The sequence below is a fragment of the Ornithorhynchus anatinus genome, chromosome 4 (genome assembly GCF_004115215.2).
Source record: "Ornithorhynchus anatinus isolate Pmale09 chromosome 4, mOrnAna1.pri.v4, whole genome shotgun sequence".
NCBI classification, from domain to species: Eukaryota; Metazoa; Chordata; class Mammalia; order Monotremata; family Ornithorhynchidae; genus Ornithorhynchus; species Ornithorhynchus anatinus.
Window position 1 is genome coordinate 32,102,323 of NC_041731.1, and position 16,925 is coordinate 32,119,247.

At 52.3% G+C, this 16,925-nt stretch overlaps 1 protein-coding gene across 2 annotated transcripts in view; it reads left to right on the plus strand.

Annotated features, from left to right (window-relative positions):
- The first annotated feature begins 14 nt into the window (after positions 1-14).
- The window catches only part of SH2D3C (SH2 domain containing 3C), a 37,783-nt gene continuing 20,872 nt past the window's right edge, over positions 15-16,925 (plus strand). For both annotated transcript variants that reach the window (XM_029063287.1, XM_029063288.1), the window contains exons 1-2: positions 15-126; positions 5,903-6,476. In XM_029063287.1, the coding sequence (XP_028919120.1) occupies positions 78-126; positions 5,903-6,476 (623 nt within the window). In that variant the 5' untranslated portion in view covers positions 15-77. The remainder of the gene's footprint in view (positions 127-5,902; positions 6,477-16,925) is intronic.

The window sequence follows — 16,925 nt, forward strand, 5'->3', positions numbered from 1 at the left end:
GGGGAGAGGAAGGGGTGGGGAGGTTTCTACATGTTGATGTGAAGAAATCCAACAGGCTTCTCTCTCTGCTGTTCCGGATGGCCCTAAAACTACCTCAGGGGCAGAAGAAGATGGGCAAGAAATTCAGTGAGTACTGGGAGACTGCATCTCCCAAGCCGCTTGGTGTTTTGGGGTCCCGGGGGCTGTAGAGGGTTCTGGGTCAAGTGGTAACGGATTATTTATCCTCTGGGGGTCTGCCCTAGTCTCCCCAACCTCCCCACCCTATTTCCTCTGCTGCAGCCACTTCAGCACTTCTGCGTCATCTAAGCCCTTTAGTCCTGCCTCTCTGAGCATTTAGGTGCTCACTCCTCCCCTTTACCCACGTCCTGCACCGCAGCTAGGGCTTATGGACCTATCTTTAAACATGGTTGCTTCCCCCTAGCTGTAATTTATTTTAGCATCCAACTCCCCGACTAAATGGTTAGCTCCTTTTAGGTAGGGATCATATCTACTAACTCTTGGTTTCGCACTCTCCCAAGTGCTCAGTACAGTGCTCTGCACTCAGTAAGCATTCAAAAAATGTGATTGATTAATCCCCAGCCAGAATGCATCCTGCATGCTCACATTCAACTGTGTACACTGGGAGAAGAGTGGAGGGAGGAGACTGGCTGAACTCGGGGGGGCTGAGGGAGTATACCGCCAAGACGGTGGGGTGAGGCTAGCTGTACTAATGGGGTGCAGAGTCAGGGTGTGGGGGGAGGCTGGCTGAACTAGTGGGGTGCAGAAGGGGGAGGTTGGCTGAGCTAACAGGATGCAGAGTTAGGGTCTGGCTGAACTAATGGGGTGCAGAGTCAGGGTTCATTCATTCAATAGTATTTATTGAGCGCTTACTATGTGCAGATCACTGTACTAAGCACTTGGAATGTACAAATCGGCAGGGCGTAGGGGGAGGCTAGCTTCCCTAACCGGTCACAGAGCCAAAGCTGTCGGGTGAGGCTGGCTGAGTTAATGGGGTGCCAAGTATGGGTACCGAGAGATTGGTTGAGTTAATGGGGTACAGAGTCATGGTGCAGGGGGAGGTGGCTGAGCTAATAAGGTACAAAGCCAGGGTACAGGGGGAGACTGGCTGAGCTAATGGGGTGCAGAACCAGGGTGTAAGGGGAAGCTAGCTGAGCTAACAGTTTGCAGAGTCAGGGTGCAGTGGGAAGCTGGTTGAGCTATCAGGGTACAGAGCCAGGGAGTAGGGGGAAGCTGGCTGAGCTAATGGGGTATGGTCAGAGTGTGGTGGAAGGCTAGCTGAGCTAACACGTTGCAGAGTCAGGGTGCAGGTAGGAGCTGGCCGAGCTAATGGGGTACAGAATCAGGCTGCAGGACAAAGCTGAGTGAGCCAATGGGTTGTAGTCACAGTGTAGAGGTAGGCTGGCTGAACTAATGGAGCACAGAGTCAGGGTGTTGGAGGACTGAGTTAAAGGGGTGCGGAGTCAGGGTGTTGGGGGCTGGGTGAGCTAAAGGGGAGCAGAGTCAGGGTGCAGAGCCTGCTTGGAAAAGTCCACAGGGAAGTGGTTGGAGCTGTGGGAGGACCCACTTCGTGGAGTCTCTAGGGTTGCTCAGAGGATGCCCAAGTCCATAAACCACCTTGGTGCTTCGCAGCCTTTCCTGTGGCACCCCTAGCTCTGTGCCCACCCCTGGCCTCCCAGCCAGACCAGAGCCCTGCCTCACTCAGACCCCCCCTCCTACAGGAGCTCGTCAGTTATCCCACCCCACCTCCCCATCCCGGAGCGTCCCTCAAAGACGCTGGACTGGGGAAGCAGCTGGTGGGTGGACGCTTTGTATCAGGCTTGGCCAACAGCTGCCTGGCCCCAGGGTGGAACCCCAGCGCAGACGCCATCGATGGATGGATCACCGATTTCCCTGGAATGTGTAAAGGGAACTACAGGCTTCAATCAGTCAATCAATCAATCCCATTTATTGAGTGCCTACTGTGTGCAGACCACTGTACTAAGCACTTAGGAGAGTACAGTAGTACCCCTCAGGGTACTCTCCAATGAGAAGCAACATGGCTGAGTGGATAGAGCATGAGCCTGGGGTCAGAGGACCTGGGTTCTAACGCCGAGCTCCATCACTTGCTTAGTGTGTGATCATTTAATTTCTCTGTGCCTCGGTTTCCTCATCTGTAAAATGGAGATGAAATATCCCTCCCCCTTAGACTGTCAGCCCCTTGTAGGACAGGGACTGTGTCCGATCTGCTTATATCATGTCTGCCCCATTGCTTGGCACATAGTAAGCACTTATAAATAAGCACTCAGAAAAGCAGTGTGGCTTAGTGGAAAGAGTATGGGCTTGGGAGTCAGAGATTGTGGGTTCTAATCCCGGTTCCGCCACTTGTCAGCTGGGTGACTTTGAGCAAGTCACTTAACTTCTCTGTGCCTCAGTGACCTCATCTGTAAAATGGGGATTAAGACTGTGAGCCCCATGTGGGACAACCTGATTACTTTGTATCTAACCCAGTGCTTAGAACAGTGCTTGGCACATAGTAAGCGCTTAACAAATACCATAATTATTACTATTATTATAAATATGATAATTATCAGTACACAAGGTGATAATAATAATGATAATAGTGGTATTTGTTTAGCACTTACTACGTATCAAGAACTGGGGTAGACACAAGGTAATCATGTTCCACATGGGGCTCACAGTGTAAATAGGAAGAACAGGTACTGAATTTTACAGATGAGGAACTGGGGCACAGAGAAGTGAAATGAATTGTCCAAGGTCATACAGCAGACAAAGGGCAGAGCCAGGATTAGATCCCAGGTCCTCTGACTCCCAGACCTGTGCTCTCTGTTTTCAAGGAGCTACCATTTAGTGGGGGAGCAAACACTAAAAGAAATTATGGATGGGGGAAGAAATTGAATTTAAAGATATGTACTTTAAGAGCTGCAGGGTGCTAGGAAGCAGTTGTGGGTACCCAAGTGCTTGAGTAACCCAGAAGTGCTGAAGTAGCAGAAAGCAGGGAAGTAGGATGGCGGGGATGCATGATTAATCCGGGAAGGCCTCCTGGAGGAGATGGACCTGGGTAGAGTGTGGGCCAGAAGTGAGGGGGAGTCTGGGGATGTGGGCCAACTTGGAGATTTTCAGACTTTTCTGATGGAGAGAGCAGGCTAGGGCTTGGGGGGGTTGGGTCAAAGATTGGGGTGTGCTGGAGTGGAACGGAGAGATCCAGGGCCCTGGGGTCCGGAAGCAATGTGGATGGCTGCTTACCAAGCTGGCAGTTGGCAGCAAGACAGCAAGGCCAGGCTGGGGTGGGGGTGAGGGCAGTACCAGGCAGTGGGGTGGGGGTGGGGGCGGCTTGAAGGGGGGGATGGGAGGCCCACAAGTCCAGGATGTGGGGAGATGTGATCAACCAACACGAGGCTGCTGCCCAAGAGAGGCAGTGTCTCAGCCCTTGTTAACAGGGCCAGGCGCATGGGCGGAACGGAAAGGGGAAACACACCTCTCCGACGACAACACACACACATACCCCACCCCACCCCCAACCCCCAACCCCCAAAACAGAATGGTTTACAATTTGCCTTCTATTACCCGGATACTTCAAGCAAAACTCCATTTGGGGCAGGGGAATGGCTAAGTTGTCTAGGGTAACACACCTTGCTATGCATATATAGATAATAATTAATAATAATTATGGTACTTATTAAGCACTTACTATGTGCCAAGCACTATACTAAGCACTAGGGTAGGTACAAGTTAATCAGGTTGAACACAGTCCCTGTGTTCATCCCCATTTTACAGAGGAAATAGAGGCCCAGAGAACTGAGTAACTTGCCCAAAGTCACACAGGAGACATGTGGTGGAGTCAGGATTATAATAATAATAATGATGGCATTTGTTAAGCGCTGACTGAGTGTCAAGCACTGTTCTAAGCTCTGGGATAGATACAAGCTCATCAAGTTGGACACAGCTCTGATCCCACATGGGGTTCACAGTCTTAATCCCTAATTTACAGATGAGGAAGCTGAGCACAGAGAAGTTAAGCGACTTGCCCAATGTCACATACCAGACAAGTGGAGGAGCTGGGATTAGAACCCAGATCCTTACAACTCTCAGGTCCGCGCTCTATCCACTAAGCCATGCTGCTTTTCATACCACATACACACAGCTCACACATAAATTCATGCACCTCATTTCCCCAAGCATTTAACCCTTCCTCACAAATGTGAAATCACTTAGGCAGGCACACATATATTCACACACTCAGCACTGCAACCAAACCCAGTGCCCAGAAGAGGAACTTGAGGTCCCAAAGTCATTTGTCTGGAGCCAATCTGCCGTGGGAACCCAGAAGTTCTGGCCCCCAGCTGTTCCAGCAGGTTTCCCAGCTCTCCACCTCCCTCCTCCTTTCCCATCCCTTGCATATCTACCACCAGCCCCTCCACTGGCCAAGGCTTGGGGAACCCTGACTAATTACTTTGATCAATGATATTAGTAATAGTTTTTCTAGTAATTAGTAATACTAATAGTAGAGAAGCAGCGTGGCCTAGTGGAAAGAACCCAGGCCTGGGAATCAGAGGACCTGAATTCTAAACCTGCCTCTGTGACTTGCCTGAAGCGTGGCCTTGGGCAAGTCATTTAGCTTCTCTGAGCCTCAGTTCCCTCATCTGTAAAAAGGAGATCCAATACCTATTCTCCCCCGTACTTACAGTGTCGCTCTGCGTGGGACCTGATGATCTTATATTTACTGCAGTGCTTGGCACATAGCAAATGCTTAACATATACCACAATCATTAGAAGTAGTGTCATTCATGATAGTATCAATGATAATATTAATAAAAAGAGGACTCACAGTAGTGTCCAGAATGACGATCCAGAACCCTTGCAAAAAAAGAATTAATGGGCAATGATTCATTAATGCAAGTTAATCAGGAAGTCCTCTACTTCTATTCATTCATTCATTAATACCTATTCATGTATTGGCCAGTACATATCATGAAGTACATAAATTACCTAAGGGGCCTGCTCATTCTTGCCTAATTTGTATTCATTTGCTAATTGATTTTTAATCATGCTTGTTAGGGACTTTATCATATCATGCTAGCTGATAAAAAAAGTGGAACAGACAATGGGGGCTGGTGGGAGGTGGGGAGGCATGGGGAGTTGTGAACCCTCCATCCCTGGAGAACATTAAAAAAATGGACTTCCATTTGTCCTGGAAAGTTTAGGCAATCATCTGCCTGGAAGCAGGGGGCTTGAGGAGATGGCCCGTCGACGTTCTTATAAACCCTGACCCGCTAGAGAAGTGACATGCCGTAGTGGAAAAGAGCCTGGGCTTCGGAGTCAGAGGTCATGAGTTCAACTCCCAGCTCTGCCACTTGTCAGCTGTGTGACTGTGGGCAAGTCACTTAAGTTCTCTGTGCCTCAGTTCCCTCATCTGTAAAATGGGGATTAACTGTGAGCCTCACGTGGGACAACCTGTTTACCCTGTATCTCCCCCAGCGCTTAGAACAGTGCTCGGCACATAGTAAGCGCTTAACAAATACCAACATTATTATGGGCTTGGGAATCAGAAGGTCATGGGTTCTAATGCTGGCTTCACCACTTATCTGCTGTGTGACCTCGGGCAAGTCACTTCACTTCCCTGGGCCTCAGTTACCTCATCTGTAAAATGGGGATTGAGTCTGTGAACCCCATGTGGGCCGTGGATTGGGTCTAACCTGATTTGCTTGTATCCATTCCAGGGTTTAGTACAGTGCCTGGCACAGAGTAAGCACTTTACAAATAGCACAATTATTATTATTAGTCAGTGTTCAGGTGAGTGCGAATTGACAACCTGAGTGGCTGAGAGAGTCCAATTCCTGGATTTAACTCCTGATTTCTCTCTCTCTGTCTCTCTTTCTTTCTCTTTTTCTCTCACCTTCCCTAGAGTTCTTCAAGTTCAAGGGCTTTGGCAGCCTCAGTAACCTCTCGCGGTCCTTCACCCTGCGCAGGGTGTCTGCTCCTGCCAGTCCCCAGTCCCGCCTGGAGCCGGAGAGGTCCTTCGAGAACACCCAGGATGACCTGGGCACCGTGCCCAAGAGCCCCTTGGCCTATGCCCGTTCCAGTGACATGTACAGCCATATGGGTACCATGCCCCGGCACAGCTCCAAGCGAGGGCCAGGGGGGCTGGACCCCCAACCCTGCAAGGAGCAGCTGGACACCACCTCGCCTGCTGAACCTGCACCTCTGGGGCAACCCAACGCCCCCACTGAACTTGCACCTCTGGGGCAACCCAACGCCCCCACCCCGGTACCAGCCTCAGGGGCCAAAGAGGACGTAAAACCCCCGGAGGTGAACGTTCCCCCGAGTCCCCCACTGCCTTCCAAGGCCTCCCCCTCCATGCCAGGGCAGGTTCTAGCCCAGGAGGCACCAGACCCACCTGCCAAGAAGGAGAAAGCTTGCCAGCCTGAGGGAGAGGCATCTGAGGAGGTGGGATCCCCACTGCCAACATCATCGGAAAGGTGGGTGGGGGCTGAGTCTCCAGCAGGGAGGGCTCTGGGGATGTGCTCAATCTTGGGAAGGTCAGAATCTTGTCCCACTTGAAAGCAGGGAGCTGGGGGAGAGGGGACGGGGGTTCTCACTGCCCATATAGGCTGGGAAACAGAATTTCTGGGTGCCCATCTGAGACTCTCCTTAGCCTCGTCCCTCCTTCCCCCCATCCCCAACCCTACTCAGATCGTTCCCACTCTTTGGAGAAGCAGAGAGTTTAGCATTCTCTCCCGCGAGTCTGTCAGCGGGAGAGCTGAAGACTGCGAGGAAGGTGGCAACAGAAACACTGGGGATCCCCCTTCTTTGGATTACTAGGACTGAGCCTCAGGTGACCTGGGCTCTCTTAGCACCGATCTAGCTACAAAGAGGACTATATATATAGCCCCGTGCCTTGGTTTCCCCACTGGGGTGTGAAGGCGGAGCCCTCCGATCCTCATCCTCCCTTCCCGCTGCTGGCTGCCCTGCCCCCGTTTCCCCGGGACCCCTGAAATCTTGAGGGATGAGCTCAGAGGTTGGAAGGCTCCGAAGAGCCTGGGAAATGTGTCTCCCCAGCCCGGGTGGCCCCTGACCCCAGCGGAGACGAGCGTCCTTCCCGCAGAGCCGGCGGAGTGGCGGGGCTGCCTTTCTTTCCCAGGCTCCGAGATGCCCGGAGCGTGTTAATGAGCAGGCATTCCTGGAGCTGTGGGAGCCAGTCCTCCGGGACCCGAGGGGAGGGAGAGGACCCGGGGGCGGGAAGGAGGATCGGACGGAGGATTGAGGGGAGGACGTCGGTGGAGAAAGGACGGGAGGGACGGGGAGGAGGACTGGGGGGAGGACGGGTGGGGGAACCGGAGGAAGGGTCGGGGGAGGACTGGTTGGGGGAGGGAGGGAGGACTAGGGACAGGAATGGTGGGGGACGAGATAGAGGCCGGGAATGGTGAGGGGGCAGGGGGGAGGACTGCAGGGAGGACGGATGGGGGACCGGAGGAAGGGTCTGGGGGAGGACTGGTGGGGGGACGGAAGGGAGGACTGGGGGGAGGACTGATGGGGGGAGTGGAGGGAGGGCGGGGGGGGGGAGGATGGAGGGCGGGACGGGGGCAGGACCGGGAGGGGGCGGGGAGGAGGAGGTTGATGGGGGGACGGGAGGGAGGGTCGGGGGAGGATGGGGGTGGCAAGGGGAGGACCGTGGGGGAGGACCGGGAGGAGGACCGGGAGGAGGAGTGAGGGCCCAGGGAAGGAAGGGAGGGAGGGGGGATTCCGGCAGCCGGCCCAACCCCTGAAGTTCAGCCCCGCCGGCTCAGTCACTAGGGAGCCGGAGCCCGGGGCCGCACGCAAAACTTCTCGGCCCGGGGCCACAGTGAGTGGGATTCCCAGATGACGGAAGTGGGCAGGAGGTACCACACCCTGGGCCATGGCAGGTGAGTCCGTGGGCATCCCAGGCCACGCCCGGAGAGGGACGCTGCTTTGCGGGGACCCGAGGGACCGAGACTGGGGAAGGGGGCCGAAGAAGGGAATCGGCCCGGACCGGCCCGGTCGGAGGAGGGGGTCGAGGCGGGTGGCTGCCAAAAGGGGGGTGGTCTCAGCCCGGGATCGTGTCCTGCGGCGTCCTCGGAGGGGCCGGAGGGGCTCTGGGGCGGGTGTGGATCTGTGGATATGGGTGGGGGAGACGACTCGGAAAGGATCAGGAGAGGAAAGCTCGGGCACTGAGGCTTCAGAGCCTTCTGTGTCTGCTGCCAAGCTGTTGCCCTAGACTCTCCAGCCTCGCACTTAAGAATAAACAATCGGGCGGCCCCCGGACGCCTCGGAGGAATCCAAACCGTCAAATCCAAGAAATCGCCATTCATTCCATTCCCCAGCAATCCTTCTGGGCGACTTGGTGACTGTTGGGTTGCAGCAACTCGTCCAGGGGCCTGGGCCGGAGTCCGGGGGCGGGGAGGAGGAGGGCAGGTGCCCCCAGCCCGAAGGCCGGTGTCGGGGACAGTCCCTGGGCGCTTGGGCCAGCTGGGCGAGCTCGGGGATCTGAAGGAGCTGGGGGGTTGGTGGGAGCTGGGGAAGTTGGTGGAGTTTGGGGAGCCCAGAGATCTGGGGGAGCTGGGGAATGGGGGGAGCTCAGGGATCTGAGGGAGCTGGGGAACTGGGAGGAAGTCGGGGACCTAAGGGAACTGGGGGATTGGGGAGAGCTCAGGGATCTGAGGGAGCTGGGGGAATTCAGGGAGCTGGGGACTTGGGGGGGAGTTAGGAGAACTCAGGGATCTGAGGGAGTGGGGGAAGTGGGGGAAAGTCGGGGACCTAAGGGAGCTGGGGGATTGGGGAGAGCTCAGGGAGCTGGAGGAGCTGGGAGATCTCAGGGATCTGTGAGGGAGTAGGGGAATTGGAAGGAGCTTGGGGAGTTGGGGAAGTTCAGGGAGAGTTTGAGGATCTTGGGTAGCTGGGGGAGGTGGGGGAGGGTGATGCCCAGAATACGCTAAGGAGCCCTGTGGGGAGTGTCTTCCTCGGCCCGGGTCCCGGAGGCTAGCCCAGGGCTGCACCTGGATCCGGAGGAAGGGAGGTCGAGCAGTCAGGCGGCGGCTGCGGGAGGTTCCCTGCATCCCAGAGGAACAGGCCGCTGAGGTCACCGGGCTGGGGACGGGAAAGCCAGGGCTCTGGGCCAGGGACACTGGGCCCCCAGGGGACACTCCTGCATCAATGTGAGCCCAAGAGGAAAAAGCCCTCTAGCTCTCCCCATCCTCAGCCCCCAGAGTTGGCTCTGAGACCCTCAAACTCAGCCCCCCAAAGGCTCGATATTGAAGGTATTTGTTAAGCACCACTATGTGCCAAGCACTGTTCTAAGCGCTGGGGGAGATACAAGGTTATCAGGTTGTCCAAGGTGGGACCTCACAGTTTTAATCCCCATTTTACAGATGAGGTAATTGAGGCCCAGAGAAATTAAGTAACTTGCCCAAAGTCACACAGCTGACAAGTGGTGGAGCCAGGATTAGAACCCACGACCTTTGACACTCAAGCCCGTGCTCTTTCCATTGAGCCACACTGCTTCTCTAAATTGGTATCAACAAGAACCAATGTTTAATTGATAGATGGATTGTTCCCAAGCCCAGAGTTCTGAAGGCAGCAGCCCCCTCCACCTCCTTTCTTCCTCTCCCCTGACCACTGTACTTCCTGGCTATCCTCTCCCATTTGGGGAACTGGGAGGTGGGGTGGAGAGCACCCTTCATTCAAAGGCCCTGAAGTCCAAAGACGGGGAATACCACCCATACTCACCCAGCCTACTATGGGGGTCCACTGGCCTCTCCTCCCCCGGAAAAGTAGCAGTCACAAACATGACTCCACTTGAATTCCCCTAGCCAGCAGAGTCTCACAGCCCCAGAAGCCACACCCTCCTGCTCCCAGGTGATGTCAGCAGCTGGGTATCTGCTGGCCATTATCAGGGGCTGGGGGAAGTGCCTGGGAGGTGGAGGGGAAGGGGGTCTTTCCAGCAGCACCCCTTCCCAGCCCCCAGCTTGAGGCACGGTGTGGTCCCAGTTAGGCCTCATTCCCCAGATACAGTGGCTGGGACCGATGGCCAGGATGGGCCCCAGGAAGCAGACCATCCTCCAATTCCAAATTTCCCAGCCTGCTCCCACTCCCATCCCCTTCTCCAGGGTTCTCACGACCCTCAGCCCCCCTGCCCCCACAAGGGGACTCTGGCTGTGAAGCAGGGTCAGCGGGAGCCAGAGGGGGAGGGGAAGCCTGGCTGGCTGGAGGATTCTCAGCTGTCGGTCGTTTCTCCAGCTTCCCCTTCTTCCTGCTTCCCCCCGCGCCCCCTCGCCCATCCGGCTCCAGGGAGAGGCAGCTGTCGGGCAGAATCAGAGGGTGGGATCGGGAATCAGGACAGTTGGGTTCAAATCCCAGCCCTGGCTTACTGTGCAACTGTTTGGGGCACTTCCCCCTCCGTGCTGGCTTCCTCCTCTTCATGACATTTGTTCCTGCTGCCTTCTTGCCTCCTAAAGATGTTGCAAGGCTGCCAGTTCTATCCTGGGCTTTGAGATCCTTGGAGGATGCAAGACAGGCTGTGACTGGACAATAATAATAATGATGCAATAACAGAGGGATACGCTATAAAAGTCTACAGTTCCTTTCTCCTTAAGGTGCTAAACCCTGTCATGGATGGAAATAGGGAAGGGCAAAGTTTGTTGAATGGGAGGCAGCATAGCACGAGCCTAGGAGTCAGAGGACCTGTGTTCTAATCCTGGTTCTGCCACTTGTCTGCTATGTAATCTTGGGCAAGTCACTTAACTTCTGTGTGCCTCAGTTCCCTCAGCTACAGAATGGAGGTTCAATACCTGTTCTCCCTCTGACTTGGACTGGGAGGGACCTGATGATCTTGAATTTATCCAAGCACTTAGTACAGTGCTTGGCACACAGTAAGCACTTAGCAAATATGCAATTTTTTTATTATTGTTATTATTATTATTCTGTAAGGTGAGGATAGAAATAAATTGGGACCTGCATCTTCATACCTCATAGGGACATGAAGGTGGAATGAAATCAAGAATGTGAAAACACTTGGAGAATTAGAAACATTATTATATCCAACATACCAAGTAGGCATCTGAAGCCCAGAGTGGTTAGAACTTGCCCGAGATCACTCAGAACATTAGTGATAGAGCTGGGATTCCTTAGAAGGTCAGAGACCAGAGCTCCCTACAACATCCCAGTCCCTCTCTCCCTTCTCTGTCCCACCCAAGTTTGACTCCCCTGGTCCCCATCCAGGGACAAGTAAGAAGAGTTTCCCATCCCAACCACCAGGGAGAATCAAGTTTTCTCCAAGTTTCCTCATGTTAATAATATTAATAATTATAACTGGCATTTTTTAAATATTTATGCAGCTGACACTGGGCTAAGCTATGTGGTAGATGCAATGACAACGAGAAGCAGAGTGGCTTGGTTGAAAAAGGACAGGCCTGGGAGTCAGGAAGACCTGGATTCTAATCCCGGATCTGCCACTTGTCTGCTGGATGACTTCGGGCAAATCACTCAAATTCTCTAAGCATCAGTTACCTCATCTGTAAAATGGGGGTAAAGACATGGACAGTGTCTCACCTAATTATCCTGTACCTATCCCACCACGGCATCGTGTGTGGTACATAGTAAGTGCTTAACAAATACCATGAAAAAAATGACACCAAATCAGACACTGCCCCTGCCCCACACAGGGCTCATAGTCTAAGGAGGAGGGAGAAAAGCTATTGAATCCCCATTTTAAAGATGAAAAAACTGAGGCACAAAGAAGTAAAGTGACTTGCCCTAGAGCACATAACAATCAATCAATCAATCTTATTTATTGAACACTTACTATGTGCAGAGCACTGTACTAAATGCTTAGAAGAGTATAATACAACAGTCTGTAGACAAATTCCCTGCTCAACACAAGCTGGCCTAGTGGAAAGAGCACAGGTCTGGGAATCAGAGGACCTGGGTTCTAATCCTAACCCTGCGAATCACTTGCTGTGTGACCTTGGGCAAATCACTTAACTTCTCTATTCTTCAATTCTCCTGTTCTCCCTCCTACTTAGACTGTGAGCCCCATGCGGGACAAGGACTGAGGCAACCTAATTAACTTATATCTACCCCAGTGCTTTGAACAGTATTTGACACAAAATAAGCACTCAACAAATACCATAAAAAAGTAAGCTTACAGCCTACAGGAACAAGCGGCAGAGCCAAGATTAGAACCTAGGTCTCTTGATTCCCAAAACAGTGCTCTTTCCATTAGGCTACACTGCTTCTACCTCCAACATAGAAATAATGCTGGATACCCTGTCCTGGACTACTTCCACCCCACCTCCCTCTGAGACCGACCCTTCCCCACACCCCCCAGCAGTCTGTGACTCCAGGGGAGTGGGCTTGGCTGATGCCCCAATTCTCCTTGTCTCCCCCATCCCACACCTCATCTACTGCAGGGGCTGCAGCAGGCCACTGATCAAAAATCAGGCTTTTCATAAACTTGGCACAGCCAGGCTTCCCTTACAGGGAAAAAGGAGCTCCTCTGGGCTGGGGGCAGTGTGAGGATTCCTGGCTCCTGGGTGCTCTTTCCAGCTCCACCACGAGCATGTGGGATGAGTTTCCCCCCATTCTGCTCACATCTCTCTCTCATGCCTCAGTTTCCACCCCTTCCCCATCACAAGGAGAGATTATTATTAATCATAATCATAACCATAATAGTATCTGGAAAGCACTTAGCATGCTTAGTACAGTGCCAGGCACTGTACTAAGTTCTTGGGTCGATTAGACTGTAAGCCCGTCAAACGGCAGGGACCGTCTCTATCTGTTGCCGACTTGTTCATCCCAAGCGCTTAGTACAGTGCTCTGCACATAGTAAGCGCTCAATAAATACTATTGAATGAATACAAGCAAATGAGGTTGGACACAGTCCCTGTCCCAAGTGGGGCTCCCAGTCTAAATTCCCATTTTACAGATGAGATGAGCGAGGCACAGAGAAGTGAAGTGATTTGCCCAAGATCACACAACAGACAAGTGGCGGAGCTGGGATTAGAACTCATGACCTTCTGACTCCCAGGTCCCACTATACCACATTGTTTCTCAACCCTGCAAAAATCTCTGATTGGGCCAGACCACCAGGAGCAAAGCTAGAACAGTTCCAGGAACCATCCTACAGGCTCCAGGCCAGGGCCAACTACACAACTGCAGGTCTGGCTCCACTCTGCAGCCCATCTGCTCTTAGGGGCTCTGAGTGCCCAAGAGAGGCAGGAGCAGAATGCCCGGACTTAATGAAGACCATTAACTTTAATAATTTGAGTCAGAAGGTCATGGGTTCTAATCCTGACTCTGCCACTTGTCTGCTGTGTGACCTTGAGCAAGTCACTTCCCAGTTAACTCATCTGCTAAATGAGGATTAAGACAATGAGCTCCATGTGGAACATGGCCTGTGTCCAACCTGATTTGCTTGTATCTACCCCAGCGCTTAGTACAGTGCCTGGTACTTATCAGGGGCATCCTGAGGTGAGTTGGGGCCTGATGTTCAGTGGAAGGGTGCTCCAGAGGTGAAGGAGCACCGAATGTCCCCATCCCTCCCAAAAACGGGAACTCCAAAAGGTGGCGATTCCTTGAGTCTAGTGCACCTTCCCCTTTCCCGAGTAAATTTCCGTGTTGATTTCCCCCCACGCTCCCCACCCCCTGGGAGAAGACAAGTGTTTAAACATTAAGGGATTTTGTTTAAATATTAAACACTAAAGTGCTTCTCTGAGTTAGACTATGAGACCAAGGCCAGCTGAGAGGGAGCCTCCCTCAGGTCTGGGCCAGATCCCTCTTCAGTCATGGACACTCCCTGACCAAAGCAAGATGACCGCCTCACCCACAGTAGCCACTTGGCCAGTGGCTTGGCCAGTCCATTAGAAATTGTCCTGTTTTCAGCTGGTTAATCAATCAATCAATCATTCATATTTATTGAGTGCTTAATGTGTGCAAATCACTGCACTAGGCACATGGGAGGGTACAATAAAACGGAGTTGGTAGATACGTTCCCTTCCCTCAAGGAGTTTATAGCTTAGAGGGGAGGGTCGGTCCTCCGTCTGGCAATTCTGGGGTGAGGTTGAGGGAGGGGTGGCAAAGGGGGATCTGGTCTCCTTGATAATCATAAAAAATGATTATGGTATTTGTTAAGTGCTTACTATGTGCCAGGCACTGTACTAAATGCTGTTGGGGGTGTGGATACAAGCAATATGGGTTGGACACAGCCTCCCTCCCATAGGGGCTCACAGTCTTAACCCCCATTTTACAGATGAGGGAACTGAGGTGCAGAGAAGTGAAGCGACTTGCCCAAAGGTCACACTGCAGACAAGCGGCAGAGCCGGGATTAAAACCCAGGTCTTTCTGACTCCCAGCCCTGTGCTTTATCCACTAGGTCACATTGCTTCTCCCTGCTTCTCTCTTGAGCGCTATCAGTGAATAGTGAAGTCACACCACCCATGCCTCCAGGATCTCTGAGGACCCTGGCTCTGTTGGGAGCTGAGTGTGAGGCCTAGGGGCTCTCAGCGCTCTTGGATGCCTCATACAGGGAAGACTGACATCAGCTTTCTTCCTCCAAGGCTTTATTTACAAAGGTGTTCCCTTTGTCCCCAGATCCCTTGAGTGCTACACATCGTCCCATTTCCCCAAGGAATAGAAAGTGTCTCCCTCTCCCCAACCCTATTTTACCATGGCGTTGGGGAAGCCCAACAATCAAAGGCAGATCCTCCCTCCTCATTGGCCACGGGCCTGGTGACCAGAGCCAGAAGGCAGGATATCTCTGAGTTTCATCCCAATTCTGCCGTCAATGTGCTGTGTGACCTGGAGCCCGTTTCCACCTTTCCCTGACACCAGTTTTGCTCTATATGCTATCGAGTCACCAGCTGCCCACAGAGAAGGAGCAGCGGGGCCTTTTGGAAAGGGCATGAACCTGAGAGTAAGAGGATCCGGATTCTAATCCTGAAAATGCCGTTTGTCTACTGTGTGTCCTTGGGCAAGTCTATTCACTTCTCTGAGCTTCAGTTTCTTCATTTTGTAAAATGGGGATTCAGTAGTTGTTCTCCCACTCACTTAGACTGTGAACCCCATGAGGAACAAGGGCTGTGTCGACTCTGACGATCTTGTATCTACCCCAGAACTAGGTGTCGTGCTGGGCACAAGCGCTTAACGAATCCCACAGTTATCATTATTACTGAGTCCCATGCCTGTAAGAGGAAGTAGGTCAAATCAGGAAAGTGCTATAAGCTCTTTGGAGAAAGTCATGGACTACTACTAATGGTAATTAATATTCATTAGCTGAATTAATCCAATTAATGATATGAATTATTAAATCCACCCAATTCAGTTATTAATTCAACTGAGTAAAGAATCAATTTTCTCCAGGATTCAATAACTGATATTATTTAGTAATGGATTTGGTCATTAACATGGGCGGAAAAGTGCCCCATCCATCTTTTTTTTAATTTGTTAAGCATTTACGTGCCAGGCATGTTCCAAGTGCTGGGGTAGATACAAGTTAACCAGGTTGGACACGGTTCCTGTCCCACATGAAGCTCACAGTCTTAATCCCCATTTTACAGATGAGGGAACTGAGGCCCAGAGAAGTGAAGTGACTTGCCCAGGGTCATACAGGAAACAAGTGGCAGAACGGGATTAGAACCAGGTCTTTCTGGCTCCCAGGCTCGTGCCCTATCCACTACATAACTAACATTAAATAACAGACCCAGTCCTTGAGTTTAAGGGTGAAGCCTCTGAGCCTAGAGGATCCGATCTGCTTCCTGGGAACTGATCCTGGGATGGGCTGGACGTTGTGTCCAGCCCTGCTTCCAGGACCCATCCCGCTTCCCTCCTCTCCCCTGTGCCCTCCCCCCACCTTCCTGAGTCCTGCTCCCTGCACACTCCTGCCCCAAGCCAGGGCGATGGGGGAAGCTGGGCAGGAAGAGCCAGAGGAAACACTTGTGTGATCCCAGGGCTCCGGGAACTCCCTGTTCCCAGAAGAGCCTGGATATCCGGGCCTGAATAGCCGGAAACCGGGACACAACACTCCACCCGGGGAAAGTTCCACCCAGCTGGCCCTCCTAGCCTTCTGCTGCTACTGCTGCTGCCACCGCTAGCCAGAGATAGAGCCGTCTCACTTCCTACCACCAAGGGGTTCTGTCTGAGGCAGTGATATACTGTGAGGGATTTAGGTTGGACCCAAGGAAGAACTTTCTGACCGAGGTTTGGGAAACTCTGGAATTGGTGTCTGAAGGCAAGTGTGGGGTTTCTTTAAGCCCTGGAGAGATTCTCATCAATCAATCAATCAATCAATCAATCATATTTTTTGAGCACTTACTGTATGCAGAGCACTGTACTAAGTACTTGGGAGAGTACAACACAACAATATGAGATGCATTCCCTGCCCACAATGAGCTTAAAGTCAATCATACTTATTGAGGGCTTACTGTCTGCAGAGCACTTGCATTCATTCATTCAATCAATCATATCTATTGATCACATACTATGTGGAAAGCACTGTACTAAGCCCTTGGGAGAGTATAATATAACAATAAAGAGAAGCAGCGTGGCTCAGTGGAAAGAGCAGGGGCTTTGGAGTCGGAGGTCATGAGTTCGAATCCCAGCTCTGCCACTTGTCAGCTGTGTGACTGTGGGCAAGTCACTTAACTTCTCTGTGCCTCAGTTACCTCATCTGTAAAATGGGGATTAAGACTGTGAGCCCCATGTGGGACAACCTGATTCCCCTCTGTCTACCCCAGCGCTTAGAACAGTGCTCTGCACATAGTAAGCACTTAACAAATACCAACATTATTATAAACAGACATTCCCTGCCTACAGTGAGCTTACAGTCTAGAGGGGGAGACAGGCATATATATAAATAAATTCCAGATATGGACATAAGTGCTGTGGGGCTGGGGAATGGGGATGAATAAAGAGAGCAA